General features: G+C 40.7%; 1 protein-coding gene across 1 annotated transcript in view; it reads left to right on the top strand.

Annotated features, from left to right (window-relative positions):
• The window catches only part of tbx15 (T-box transcription factor 15), a 28929-nt gene extending 14882 nt beyond the window's left edge, over positions 1-14047 (top strand). Inside the window, exons 4-8 of the mRNA XM_026376634.1 lie at positions 328-499; positions 5175-5342; positions 5719-5783; positions 9906-10003; positions 12143-14047. Coding sequence (XP_026232419.1) covers positions 328-499; positions 5175-5342; positions 5719-5783; positions 9906-10003; positions 12143-12975 — 1336 coding nt within the window. The 3' untranslated portion in view covers positions 12976-14047. The remainder of the gene's footprint in view (positions 1-327; positions 500-5174; positions 5343-5718; positions 5784-9905; positions 10004-12142) is intronic.
• Positions 14048-15941: the final 1894 nt, after the last annotated feature.

Genomic DNA, 15941 nt, shown 5'->3' with positions numbered 1-15941 from the left:
AGTTTGAAAAGCCGGTGTTGTGGCAACGTGGTCGAGTGTTTGGAGTTTGTTTTCCAGCGGAGTGTAAAAAGCAGAGGCGCTTGAGCCTTTGTGAAATCCAAACAGGCTTTATGATATCCCACTCAACCCTGATGTAATCTCAGAGTCTTAATAGTTCTCAAAACAGTGAAGTGATGAGGGAGAATTTGTGCTGTGATTAGAAAATGCATTTAATAAAATTAGCGATACGTGAAGGAGAGAAGCATCAGTGTCGGTGTTTCTGCATTAATCAGCTCATTTATTTATTAGTGGAGTTACCAGTACTTCAAATGTGCTTCTGTCTTCCAGGTACGTGTACCACAGCTCCAAGTGGATGGTGGCAGGAAACGCGGACTCCCCCGTTCCTCCTCGGGTCTACATCCACCCGGACTCTCTGGCCTCAGGAGACACGTGGATGAGGCAGGTGGTCAGCTTCGACAAGCTCAAGCTCACCAACAACGAGCTGGACGACCAGGGACACGTAAGGGACCTTTTCTGTTTGACAAATTCTGTGCTGCCGAATACTTTCACATGCTGCAACATAAATATTAAGTGGGGAAACACGCTGTTATGACCATATTTAGACCACAGTAATAAAGCAAAGGAGCTAATATTCAACAGACATGATAAATTAGACGCTTCCTTTATTAATTAATAGATTTTTTTTTACTGTAACTCAACAAAGGTTAAAGTAAAAGTTAAATCTAGTTGATTGTATTAGCATTAATCAACACTGCTGCTGGATTCTCCTGCATCCACTGACCAATCAGATGCCACTGGCATAAAAATAGTGCTGACTCAGCATGGGGTCCTGCGGTAAAGAAGACAGCTATTTCAGCTGCAGCGCTCTGGGTTGAAATGTTTGAGCTGTGATTCATTAGTTTAATTTTGTGCCTCATGTCATTCCACAGTGCTGCAGAAATTAATGCACCGTTGAAGCCGTGCCTGTGCCTCGGCTCTCTCACAGTGTGTTTGCTTAAAAGAAAAGTTGAAATGATTCTTTATACTTTCATGACTCACAGAGTCGTGAGGCTTGTTCTGAATTTTCTGCGATGCATCACACAAACTGCCCTCCGTCCCACTTTGAAGATGGACTGAATGTTAGTAGGTTTGTGGATTAGCGTTGAGAGACATTAGAAGTCGGGGATTTGAACCCGTGCCCTTGTTTTAATATATAATATTCATTTCCTTCATGGCTCCATAAAGCATTTAGTAATGAAACGGTTTCGTTAAAAGCACTTAATGACCGAATTTGATTTGTAGAATGCTCCAGCAGCCACACCACTGGGCTTAAACTTAAGTCTGACCACAATCTGTCTGATTTACTGCCTTGCTTGCATCCAGTCAGTAACAGAGGTGGTGAGCTAAAGTAAGTCTCTTATTGGTCCTTGGCTGCTCTGTATATGTACTGTGGGTTTTGTAGGTGAAATATTTAACTGTAATGCAACAAGTTAGACCACAATTTGTTTGATTTACTGCTTACCTTATTTATAATCACCAAGTGGGCAGAAAACTAAAGTAAGTCCCGTATTTGTATCCCGTACTTTATCCTTCTCTATAGTTAGAAATGGGTTTCACTGGAAAGGGACAATATTAGGTAAAGGAAAACCATGTTGGCTTTTTATTATTGGCATTGATTGGCACCTTATGTTTTAAATCTGCAATAAAAGCTAAGAAAATACTCAACTAAGTAATAAAATAAATAATATAGTATGACACAAAGCTTTACCATGAGAGAAATTTGTGAAGCAGCATTGCAATTTAACTCTTTATAAACAATCTGTGCAGTTTCTGAGTGGCTGGTAGAAAAGATCTTAGCTTTACAAAGAGAAACAAAGAGGCACAACAACTACAAACAACATGGCTGCCTCACTTGTAGTTTTTATTGTTAGTCTGGGGTCCTATATAGTGTTGGTGGAAGAGCTCTAATCTGAATTAATAGCAAATCCAGAATTATCTCATGTTTGTGTGAGCTCCGTGTCCTTTAATTAGCTGCTGAAGCTTTGGATACAAACAAGATAACATCTGAACCAAAGTCATGACGGGAGAAAAAAGTGTAGAAAAGACAGAGGAGCTGCGGCAAATCAGTTCCTCCTCAGTGATCAGCATCGATACAGAGATGATGTGTAAAAGTTGTGTAGTGAAGGTACCATTTCGAACATGTCTCCAGTGCTGCGACAAAATGGCGGCGTCCGGTTTATTGTACTGAGCTGTGTGAGGGTCTGGCAGGTTCCCGCTCTGTCACAGCTCTGCAGATGATCACATCAGCTCCGTGGTGACAAATGTAATAACATATGGGTGTTTGTGGGCGACCGTTCACATGCAGGGCTCCCTCCAAGTGAGGGGAGGTTGTCTTTCCTCTCCCGCTGCTCAGTTTAAGGGCTTTGTTTCCCCCGGTGGGTGTTTAGAGGCCAAAGGAAATTAATTTTGGAGCTTCCTGTGTGGGAAACCTCAGCACTTCTCGCTCATCCTCCTGACTTGTGGTGTCGTGAAATGTCTGCCTCATCAGAAACAGACACCGTACGTGTCATGAATCATCAGACGTCACAGAGCACAACAGAAGCAAAGCCTGTGTGAAAACGCAATATTTATTATGTCTCAGATGGGACGTCGTCCTTCAGACTGATCAACAGTGCCGCCGTGAGTTTGTAAACACATCATGAAATTTGTAGGTTTAACTGAAAACTACAGCAAAATACATTTTCCAATAAAATGATTCTAATTAAAGCTTAAATCTAGTAGCGAGCAGATAATTATATATTCTGTGTATAGAAAAGAAAAACACAACAAAAAAAAAAAACAGTTTTACATGTAATTAAAATACTTCTAACATACAAAACATATTATCAGCTCATAAATTATGAGACATTCATAATTATGATTGATTGTATGATTTATTAAAACTAGATTATAACTCTGGTTACAGTTACTGAAAACACAATAAAACACTGTTCTCACTGTGGTCAGTGCTGAAAGAAGCATCTGGATTCATTACCTAATTAAAAAAAACAACAAGGTGGAGCTAAATTGAATTACTTAGTTTTTATGTTGGAAATTTGACCATATGCTTTAAAAATACACCTGTAAAATAACTACACATACTATAACTGTAGCTGCTATATAATTATATTGAAGTATAAAGTGATAAAATAAGTGCGTCATGCACTGAAGCATCACAAAACTGTGCTAAATACTACATTTTGTTTCATTCTACCACTGACTGTGGCCCTGCATGTTTAAAATAAATACATAAAAAGTCAAACCAGTAATATGTTTTGGTCATATTGATGCATTTTGAACTGTGATCCTAACAAACGTTCTTGCAAATTAAAAAACTGATTAAAATGTACTTATCATAGCATCAAACCCAGCAGCTTGGTGTCATTTGTGCAAAGAGGATGTTGCACAGGAAGCTACCAGCACTCAGTCTCGCCCTTTATGTTGGATTTTCAGACTTTGTCTTCGTCTCATTCTGTCTATGGGAAAATCTAATAAAACGCTGAAGCGGGCTGGACTGGCCAAAAAGATTGTTGCTTTGTTGTTAATGAGCCATTCCACTGTAGTTTATTAATGCTGTGCTGCATTCAAAACTCCTCTGAAGAATTCTCTATATAGTCTGTTTTCAACATCTGCCTGCTTCTCTTCAGCCGAGTGAATCATGCAGGAGGTTTTGTACAGAACTGTCACTACTGGTGACCTGAAGACCTCGTTGTTCTTGTCTGTAGCTTTATGTAATTTCACAGGGGACCTCGCTGGGTTTTGAATATTAAACAGTGATGGACATTAACGTGTTTTTCATTATATTTGGCTTCAGGCTCCGCCGTCGTCTAAATGATGCTTTACATGACTTAATTTGGCTTTTTGGGAGATACACACCACAGATGTGCTGGGTGTCTCGCTCGTGTGAATGTCCAGACCGTTTTCAAAGGGGCTTCAAAGAACGTCATTACCTACCACCAAATGAAAACATCACTTATTTAGCCTAATTGTATTTGAGCGTGAACAACTGTCAGCTCGTGTCCTCTGGCCGCTCTCCGAGTCGTTTGTTCTGAGTTCAGCGTGTCAGTTGTGTGATCCGCTCTGATTTTACTTCACCTCGGGCCGGCTGGGAACTGTAAGCATGACTCTGCTCTGGGCCACAAGGCAGCTGCATGCGTGTCTATTTTGAAATCTCTATTGCTAGTACATGACTGTGATTCAACATGGAACCACTTAACGATTTAACACTTGTTGTCTGGTAGAGAACTTCTTTTATTTTTGAGATGTTACAATTTCTAAACACACACATTGAAAGTTGATTGAAAACTGTGCAGCCCCTTATTTGCAGATTAAAATTATCAAAGTGGAAAATACATAAAGATGAGAAAAGAAAATGCAGTTTTATGAATTGAAAGAGCAGCAGCAGGAAAATAATTCTGCACATCTACTGAACAACAGAGAAAGAGGTGCTGCACAGCACCTCCTACATAGTTTGACTGGCAGGTGATCTCCAAGCAGAGTGTGCTACAACACTACAGAAATGAACGTTGACACAGATGGAGGCCAAAAACGAGGATTTCAGATTAGAACCTGCATGTGAGTGTTTCTATGCAGCAGCCCAGTTCTAATTTGTGTGTCTGAGTTTGTGAGATTTGAGGTCTGGAACATTAAAGAGGCTGTTTCTGATACTGCTTTTCCCCCCACAGCCCTGGTTTGAAATGACCCCCTCTGTTGTAGCAGAGTTGGAAGGCAAAGGGGGGGAGCGGTCTGGGGAGTTTGGCTCTGGGGAGGTTTTCTCACTCTCAGATTAATCAAGAGCAGACCGAGGCCCCGAGGCGAGGCTGGGGCCGACACCGTCTGACGCCTCCGCTCTGCTGTGAAATAATCCTCGGCTCTCCTGCGAGCGTCATCGCAGTGTGAACTCAGTTTCCGCTTAGCTTCACTGACAGAGAGTCAGAGGAGCTAATTGATGTGAGGAAGGAAGTGCATGTATTGTGTGTTTGCAGACAAATAAATTAAACTTTAGAGGTGCACTTACAGATTCCTGAGAAATTCCTGGACTAGATTTGCTTTTGTTTGAATTTTGATTCAACTTTTCCTCCAATTGGGCTTCAAATTGTCTCCTGGACAAGGAAGGACATAAAGAAACTTTCTCCTCTCTCTCCTCATATTTCCAGATTATTCTCCACTCCATGCACAAGTATCAGCCTCGCGTTCATGTCATCAGGAAGGACTTCAGCAGCGACCTGTCTCCAAACAAGCCAGTACCCAGCGGCGAGGGAGTGAAGACCTTCAGCTTCCCTGAAACCGTCTTCACCACCGTCACCGCCTACCAAAACCAGCAGGTATCCGATGTCTCACAAATTAGTTTTTATTCTTTTACAGTCACGATCATGCAAATATAATTCAATCCACACATGTTGGAATTTTCTTTAAATCCCTGAAACATTTCCTGCAGAACTTTTATGTGGAAATATGATGAATTCAGAAGCACATTTCAAACATACCTACAAATTCAAGCCAGATAAATACACAGTAGAGACTAAATCTCAACTCAAAGTTCATCAAAGTTCTCTTATAACCACAGTGAAGACGTCTTTGTCTTCTAAAAGTTGTCATCTCAGGTGATGTTTGACATGTTGACCATAGTTAAACCTCTCGAACTGTCAATGCTACATGCTACAAACATCTTTGTTCTCTGTTTTCTGTTCTTGTTTGCAGATTACAAGACTAAAGATTGACCGTAACCCATTCGCCAAAGGTTTCCGGGACTCGGGCAGAAACAGGTATATTAGCATCACAGCATCTGTTTGCTCAGTTCAGCTCAAATTCATGCTCAGTGCTCCACTAACAATTATATTTCTTGAAGTTCAACTGAGACTCTGAATGCTGTTGATGACATAAATGTGACAGTCTAGTCTGGATTTGTTCAATTTGTGCCTTTTAAATAATGTTCAGATCTTAAATTTACAGTATTTACTTTTTTTAAAATATAAATTTAGCAGAAACATGTAAAAAATCTATTTTCTATCTTATCAACTTCTCTTCGTTTGGTCCGTTTTGCAGCTTCTTATTTACTGTAATTGAATAATGACTAATATTTGAAGGGCTGTGCAGAACATGGCAGAGCGCAGCAGAGCAGGATGCGGGTAATGGTAATTTTATATTGTCAAACATTCATCATTAGAAAACCTTTTTGTAAATTTGATCTGACAACTGAAAATGTACGTTTTAATGAAAAACGAGAATATTAAGTGACTCAAACATTTGAACAATAGTGCATAATATTATTAGTTTATAATTATTGGTGTAAGCATCACTAGTGTGTTAGTAACAGCTGAGTATTCAGAAAGTATCTGCTTTATAAACAGTTTATTAATCATAATACATCATTAGCATTTAGTATCTGCACCTTCAATGAAAATAAACTGGGGCAAAAAGGACAATATTATATCTAAAATGTAATGAAGTCAGTTCATATAAATATATACTCCATTAAAGTACCTTGAAGTTGCACAGAACAACCTGCCACGTTGTCTTCATGACCCCGTTTGCATTTTTAGCTGTAAGTGTGTCAGTTTTTTTACCATCTTTACTCCTAAATGTCAATTATTTGCTGACTTTTTCACAGTCAAATAATATGATATAAATTTTTCTGTATTCCCAGCATGTACAGTTAGCTGTTCATGGACTATTCATTTCATGTTTATCTCTCCCCTATGAATTTGTTTTTTAAAGCCATCTAGTTACATGAAGCCATAAAAAAACTATTTAGCACATAGTTAGAACCTGCCTCAGACTGAGATATAGTGTAATCATAAAAAGCTGTTGGGTTAAATGTAATTACGCCTGTTTTAACCTAGACGTCTAGACGTCCTTTGACCTAAAAATCATTTTTAACACTGCAGTCATGGCTTTTTTATTCCACAGTCTCTCATACACACTTTTGCCGCTCTTTCAACTGTTGCATCAGCTGTTTCCACGCCGCTCTCCGTCTTTCCTTCTGCCTACTTTCCTTCCTCTTTCTCTCGGTGTCTGAATTATCATATATAACATTTGCAGAGGAGACGAGGGGGAAGGCATGGGTGTGTTGAACCACCAGACCCCTCCGCACATGAAAGCAGCCCCCTCATCTGGTCTGCATTATTGGCACACAGATATTTGAGACATCTTTTTTCATTTTTCAAACAATAGACGGTTTGATTTATGAACTGGCATTAGAATTTCATTGCAGGAAAGCTACAGATGAAAAGATAACAGAGAAAGAGAGATTTGTCCGAGGGGAGAAAAACTGATTTTATCCTCACGTACTGTGCTGCTCGTGATTCCTTCCTTCGGTCCTGTTGGGAATTGTTTTGTTGCAATTCAGAGAACTCATCTTCTGTCACCTTACAAACTCTTTTCAGAGTCATTCTGAATCTTGTAGTTTGTTCTCCTGCTTTTTTTCAATCTCTAATTGTCCGTGTTAGTGTGCTGAGTCGAATGCTGCTTCTTTTGCATAATTATGGTGATTTAGGAGCTTGTGTGGTTCCACACTGTGTGTCACTCTGGATAAGGCTGGATAATATACTGTAACTGCAGGTCCTTCAGTTCCCAATTTTTAATCAAGACAAACCTGCAGATTTTCAGGTAAATGAGAATACTGTAGTGGGCAAGAGCTCAAAATATAATAAGTATAATTTATTTATAATTTTATATAAAGATAATATAATGTGCATCTCAGTAGATGACAACTATGCTGCTATTATAAAAAAGGAGCATTCAAACGTAGAAGCAGAAGAAAAGATTAATATTTATATTTAAAACTATTGAAATAAAAGCAACAGAACCCCCTCTTGTGGTTGGATCAGTGTCAAGTGCAGCCCACCCGGTTAATAACGGGTGATCTAATTTGTGGGCGTGAGCAACACATAAAAAAAAAACACAAGACATGTTTTAATCAGATTTTCTAAACATAGTACAAATTAGAAATATGTAAAAGACTTCACTTATTTTGTCACTTTGCTGCTGCACCTCCACCTTCAAATGTTCAAAGTCAGTCATGATAAACCGAAGATTTGTGATTAGGCAGGATCCTTTGTCTTTTCCTTTACTCCCTCACTGAGCTCTAATTGTTATTTTAAGGAATTTGAAAAGTGACTTTTGGAAAGAATACAAACAGCATTTCATTCTTTCTTTTTATTTTTATTAAAATACTTAACAAGCCGTTGTTTCTGCAGTAAAGTCTGTGATTTTAACACAAAAGAAAATCAAAGACACTTAGAAACAAGGGAAATGCTGCTCAACAACTATTTATATATCATCATTCTTAAATTTCTGTTTGCAGTGAATTCAAGCAAAATAAAGTGTAACAGCAGAAACAAACAGAAATAGGTGTGACATCCTTAGTTTTTTGTTGCTCTGCCACGTGCCATTAAAACTGTTTAGATTAGTGTTTTATATGAATGTTATTTAAAAACATAAGAGTTTTACTTAGAGTTTTTGCAGGGAGGCATCAGCAGCCTGTTCGCTTTGGATCGTGACCAACGAGCTCCACACTGAGGGAAAATTCAGATTAATAAAAAGGGCAAACCTGCACTGCTAATTCTCAAATTAAGCACCAACTTGTTTTCCCTTTTCTGACTTTTAAATAGCGACTTAATGTAGAACTGTAAGTCATGGTGGTGCTGTCAGTTGTGTCTGGTGACCGGGCTTTATGGCCCAGCAGAGCGATACAGCTCATTTGTTGGGTTTTGGTCCCACAGCAGTGTGACTGTATGAATGAGTGCACTGATGAGAAGGGGCCGGGCCGATTAGCATGGCGCACTAACGAGCTGCCACAGCCAGGCAGCTAGTGGCCCTAAAACAACATGGTGAGCTGTGACGGGTGCGGGTTTCCCTGGGACGAGGCTGAGTAGTGTGCAGGGAAGTAAATCAAGCAGGACGGAGAACTGTGTACAGATTCAAGATGAAACGTCACCCAGATTTATGTGCACACTAAAAACGTGCTCCTTTTTAATGGCTCCAGTTTCCTCTGAGCAGGACTCCACTTTCTCCCGCCCCCTCTCTGTCTGACACTCTCTCATTCAGACTGACTCATTTACCACCAGCCTTCCTCAGACACAAATATTAACCAACATCACTTCCTCTCTCTGTTCAACTGATCTTTCTCAAGACTTCTGCTCCAATACTCTCTCTGTTTCTCACCCATATCCATCTCTCCTCCTTTTCCACTCATGCATTAGTCACACCCACACGTACCTGCTTTATGACTATTTATGACTATTAATATAAAACTAGCTTTTCTTTTCATAGCACTTCCACAGAAACAGTGGATAAAGTACATTTAGTGGCAATTTTATTAGATACACCTGCACAATCAATTGCAGTTCCAACTGTATAAAGTTTATAATGTTCACTTGTTGTCGAAATGCGTAAATTGAATTAGTCGTTTATTATTAAAGGCATCATAAAACCACACTACTTTTTAAAGTAGTTGAATTGGATTATTAGGGTGGCTGTGGTTCGAGTCCCAGTTCTCCCAGGTCACATATGGAATTATCTTTGAGCAAGACACTGAAACCATCATGTATGTGCAGCTTTACCTACAGGGAAGTAGATAGATAGAAAAAAGAAATGTCGTTGGTGTTGAATAAATAAAAACTGATTAAAAGAAGAGAATTTCTATACAGTAAGACTGAAAACAACATCAAAATACAAATGACTGCATCTACAGGACTGAATACATAAAATAATAATAATGAAATAATACAAACATATTTCTCAAAGTGTTTCTGAGGTTTTGTTATGCTTGTTGTTGCACTTCTCATGCCATGAAAATAAAGAAGTGTTAGTAAAATCTAGTAATTCATGCTAGAACAGACATGATAATTAAAATACTGCTTTATCCTTTGTTATTCTGAAATCAGGACTGGCCTCGAGGCGATCATGGAGACCTATGCCTTCTGGAGACCTCCTGTGAGGACCCTCACATTTGAAGATTTCACCAATATGCAGAAACAACAAGGTGTGTAGATGTCAAACTCCATAGAAAGTAATTTAACCTGAATTGTCAGTTAATTGTGTATTGCGGATGTTAAACTATTGCTCATTTTACAATGATCTGAATCCTCTAAAGCTCTTTTTAAAACCTCTGCGGCTTCACGTCATAGTGTAGTTATTTGTCAACAAGTAGTCTCAATTCTTTTTTGTGTTCATTATCATCTCTTTAAATGTTAGATATTTGTTTATGTTCTTTATAATTGTCAATAAAACATAAAGTCACAATGACTTCATAGTTAACTTCTACACTGTGTGGTAGTGTACCGGGGTAATTAGCATGACACTGGTGCATGTGTTGTACCAATCTGAACTCTCCCTCTGCATAGTTTCCCTGCATATATCACCACACACTACATCAGCTATGGTTGTCCTTCATGTGAGCTTGGCCATACGCTGCTACTCTGTCAGGTCAGACTGTGTCTACTGAACTTTTCACATCACACGCAGCCCTTGAAAATAAAATTGTTAAACAAATCCTGTGGCTTTTGGACGACTCCGCAACACGAGTCAGCGTCAGTTGGGCCACCTCCCTTTGTATCCGCTCCAACACCGGCACAAGGTCTTAGTCATGGCTCATATCAAGGGCCTCGCCGCTTTAAAATCTGGTCTCTCACTGACCTTATCTGGGATACCTCTGGAGGTCAGTATGACGTGACACTCAGGATTTTGTCTCAGCCGATGACATGTGTTTGTTATCATTAAACTCCTCCAAGGTGACTGGGATTTAATTAAAAGTCCTTGCGCTGCCAGTGAACCCTGTGTCCCCCTGTAAGGACACAGCGGTGTACGTGTGCAGTGTGGAGCTTTGCCCTAACGGCAGTAGACACCCTTTTCCCTTCAAGTGATCAGCGATTCCCCCTTCAGCGCTGAAGCACCTCGGGCCCTTCTAACCAGAGGAAAACATGACATCACCAAACGGTCCTCCTACATATATCTATGCTGCTTTCTTACTCTCTCTCCCCTCTGTTCTTCCCCCTACAACCCCCTTCTTCATCTTTAGCAGAGCACAGTGATGCAGCGTTATTATCGAAGGCATATGGTTCAAAATCAGAACCACAGCCAAGCAAGTTCTGGATTATTTAGTTATGCTTCCTCCTCATTCTGGTTTCAAACTGAATTTCTCCAACAGCAAAATGAACCTTGGCCAAATTCTCATAAATAGAAAAATATGCGACTGGGATCCCACAGCTATCATTTCACTCTGAAAGACTTGGACTGAGTGGATACAATTTGTGCCATAACATATATATATATATATATATATTCTCCCCCTTTCCCTTTTCAATCCAGTCCATATAGTACATGTCTAAAACTTGGAGCGTGTGGCTTTTTATTGAAGAAAGAGCTGGGGTGGCTCTGCTGACCAGACATGGTGCACATTTATCTCCACGTACCAGTAATATATTTCACGATATGGTTCGTGATCTCCCAGAACAGTTTCCAACACCAATTAGTGTGAGGGTTGGAGTTTGAGAAAGTCCGTTGGGATCAAAGTTATTTATTAACTTGGCCACAGGTGAATTCATATTATAGTTCAGTGTATACTTAATTAGTCTGACTCAGTGCATGTGGACCACTGGGAAATTACCCTGTTGGCGATTCCTACTGGACTCTGCTTCTGTCGGCTCTTTACATGTGCTCAGACTTAGGAGATACATCTTCATGATGAAGACTTTTGGACTTTCAGATTCTTTGGTTTATTCTGTGGCCACATAAAAGACATATATTTTTAACTTTTACACATTGCAACCGGTTGTGGAAGACATTTTTCCTGCACTGCAACACAGTAGAAAGGATGTGGATGTCTGGCAATGAGAGACTCACACAAGGAAATCTTTTACTACTCTGCACAGGGAGGTCAGAGGTAGATGGGCAGGGATGCATGTCACTTTCTCGTTTACTGTCAGAGTTTAGAACTTTAGCCTTCTAAGTAACCCCAACAACACAAACACCACCGTCGGTTACACAGAGTTTAGTCCAGGGGTCTTCAATACGTCTCTCTTGATTCTTATGAATGACTTTGAGTATAATCTTTGCACTGATTGGTTCTATATTAAACTTTTGCTACTGCATTTTATTCTCTCTGTATTTGTGTGTTTCCCAGGTGGAAGCACTGGTACTTCTCCTACCACGTCCAGCACAGGAACCCCGTCCCCTTCAGGTGCGGCACACCTCCTGTCTCCTTCCTGCTCCCCTCCGACCTTCCACCTTGCTCCCAACACCTTCAATGTGGGCTGCAGGGAGAGTCAGCTCTGTAACCTGGGACTATCAGAGTACCCAGCTTGTGCTCGCAACAACATGGCGGCTCTGCAGGGCTATGGGGGCCTGGCCGACAGTTCCTATGGACGCCTCCAGGCTGCAGGTGGTGCTGTGTCCTCTGCTCAGCCCTCTGATTCCTTCCTGCCACAGAGGACTTCCTCCTTGATTGCTGCCGGCATGCAGGGCGGCACTCATGCCTCCCTGACTGGAGGTGGCAGTGGAAGTGGCACTGGAGGCAAGATGGATGCATACAGCAGTCAGCTCGGCTCCTTCCCAGCCTCACAGCTTCAGTATGTGATGCAAGCTGGGGGTGGCTCCGGCTCTGGCTCATCCTCTTCATCTGGTTCCCCTCCTTCCTCCGCCCACATGTTCAGTGGGAGCCACCATCATGTGCAACAGGGCTCCTACAATGCTTTCTCCCTGCACAACCCTTACAACTTGTACGGATACAACTTTCCCACTTCTCCTCGCCTGGCCACCAGCCCAGAGAAGCCACAGGGAGGTTTGCTCTGCTCCTCGTCTCCAGCCGGGGCCTTCGCCGAGCGCCAGTACCTTTCCAACGGAAGCATGGACACTATGCACATGATCGGCAACGCCCCCAGTGGCCAGCAGGGCAGCAACTCCTGTGACGGTCGTCAGTATGGCTCCTCTTCTCAGATGTCTATGCACATGGTGTAGAAACTGGGATCAAACCTCACAATCTTCAGTATTTGTAAAGTCTTTCAGCTGAGAGGCCAATCTCTAATTTATGAATGAACCAGGTTTGGTGTTGAACTGGAGTTTTTACATGAACCGCTAATGTATTGTGGTTCAAACTAAACTTTCAGACACGGATATCATCTCATGCTTTTGTTTTTAAAGACACTCCACCATGTACAAAGCATTACAGAGTGGGGCAGAACTGTTATTTGATTATCTTTGTATTAATAAAAGAAAAAGTAAAGAAACAACCTCACTGAAGAAGGAAGGAAACAAAGAGATGAAGGAGCCCACACGCTCTGATTCTGAAGGGATTATCAGTTGTGAATATGTTATGGTGCAATAGTCGCAACACACTTTTCAAGTGACTCATTCTTGAGCAATCAAAGGTCATCCAGTCATGACATCATGCAACCAAAGAATCTTCGCTGTCAAGGTTTTGCTTCGCGCAGCACTTGCGGCGTATCGTTGTAGAAATGTCAAGGGGTCAGTGGTTCGCAGTCATGCTATGCTAAGTTTTGGCTGGAATGAAAGGGACAACTGGACAATATCACTCAATGACTCACTGCTCCACATACACACAGGAGATGAAGTATCGGGGTGCTGTAGTGGCCAGTTGATGTGCCAAACAGGGTGAACACATGGACACAATCAGCTGAACTGAACAAGTCTGTCTTCAGCAGCTACACAGCTTCATCAACATGTTTTCCTCATAGACTGGAATGACTTCACTATTTTTGAGTGGATTATGTTTTTAAGTATGTATGTATATACACATATATTTTATATATATGTATATATATATATATACACATACTGTATATATATATAAGATGGCAAATGCAATCAATAACATAAGCTTAAAAGTGTGAAACATTATAAAAGAAGCAATAGAAAAACAGAATAATTAAAGTATGTTTTGGTGTGTTGTAGAGATGTGTATTTAAGTGCTGAGCAACAACAATTTCACAGGCAATTCTGTTATACAAATGTGTGAAAAAGGGAAATAGCAAAGTATTTCTTTTTGAGGCATTTAAAAAAACAATGTAAATACAGGTGCCAAGCACATAAAAAGCTCAATAAACGCTTTAGTTCATGCACATGATTTTGCTTTTTTCCTCATCGTTAGCAATAGATTTTTAGCCTAAAGTTGATCATTAACACAATTAAATTTTGCTAAAATTAACAACATACTGTGTTTAGACTAATATGCAACGTAGATATTATCTCCAAAACTCAGTAGAAACAGGAGTTACTCATACAGTGTAATTTGGAGCACATACATAAAACAAATTATTGTGTTTACAGTGTGTAATCAACAAAATAATGATGCTGTTACACACCCAATGTTCTATATTTCACAGCTAATTACTGATTAACGTTTAAAAACAGGGTTTGATATTGTAACTGTGGGAGTTGACGTACTAATCAGTCACAGCCTCTAGGCTACAATAACAACAAATGACATGATTATTAATCACACAAGAGCGAGTTCTCCGCTTATAAAAGACACACATCTGCTCTGCTCCACATCACAGGCACGGGCTTCAAACACTGACGCAATGCATCGATCATAAACCCAAAAAAGACAAATTTTCTCCCTGCTGGTTCTGTTTATTATGAGAATGGAGAATCAAGCTTGAGTGCCAACTGCACTCAGCTGCACTGCTGTTGTGCTTGATGCACATAAATATGGCACCTGTTTAAAGAGACAGAGAAATCCTCCTGTAATCATTTGAACCGCCAAACAGAGGAACATGCAGCGTTTAGGATCAGTCCTCCAGCTTTGTGGTTCCCCTCTTGTTACACAGGCGCAGACCCCAGGGATATAGATGGGGCCAATCAGCGTCCATTACATGCATGTCATCTGAACAGCTCTCTCCAATCACTTCCTATCATGCGTACAGCTTCAGCCATGAAACATCATATCTGAACCATCATCAGAAAATAAAGGGTTTGTGGGACCGTGGAGACAACGACCGAGTATTGGAAACACCTGTTTTTCCAAGCATGACTTCAAATAATGAGCAGGGTGATGCACTGGAGAGAAGCGCATGATTTCATAATTTGGCTCCACTCCTTATATCTGGACATTATTTCCAATAATTATGCACATTATTTGACTTATATACACCCCCTCCCCTGTTCCAGCAGCATTCAAAAATCACCCTATCCCTCCAGTTGTCCTCACCCATATTCACCGCAAATCTACCTCAGGAACTGAATTAGTGAAGAAGAGCGGTGCACATGACCCTACAGAGCAGTGCTATGACATAATGCACAACAGGTTTGTTTTATACTGTAAACTATCCATCAGGTCCCTAAGTGGAAAAGAATGGTTGAGTTTGAGGAACAGCCACTCTTTGCCTTTCATCATGCCGTCTTTCATTAGAAACAAACTATGCAAACAATCCCACTGATTGATTAATGGCAGAGTGCGGCCAGCTCCCCGTAAAACATGAAACTCAACAATTGCAGATAAAGCACCAAGTATTTTAACAAGGTCCTCTGACGGAGATGAGAGTGATCTGGTGCCTGAGCTGTTTCTTTGAGCACATTCTGAGTGACAGCACGCTGACTGGACGTATCCCATAATCCTCGTGTCTCAGCCATTGATCTTTCTCTCCTAACACATTTCAGACATTTTAACAGACTCTGAATCGCTCTCTGGGGAACTCTACTGGATGCAAGTCCACCCCGGGGAGGTCAGTGGACCATATGCAAAAGAGAAAGAGAAAATACTGCTACACTGCTTTAATTTCTTGGATCTGAGGATCTGGTTTTGATAAGACAGAGTGTGAGTTTATCTGAGGAAGTCCAATCAGAAATTCTGGTAAACTGTTGCCCTCTTGTGTTTATTTCTCTCTTTTGCTTGAGATTCCTTAGCTTGACTCATCTTCAGTGTAAATTAGTGCTGACAGGAGACGCAGACCCACTTTCTGAGG

This window comes from Anabas testudineus, chromosome 21 (assembly GCF_900324465.2).
Source record: "Anabas testudineus chromosome 21, fAnaTes1.2, whole genome shotgun sequence".
NCBI classification, from domain to species: Eukaryota; Metazoa; Chordata; class Actinopteri; order Anabantiformes; family Anabantidae; genus Anabas; species Anabas testudineus.
The sequence above is the reverse complement of the archived record's forward strand: the minus strand, read 5'-3'. Positions and strand labels throughout refer to the sequence as shown.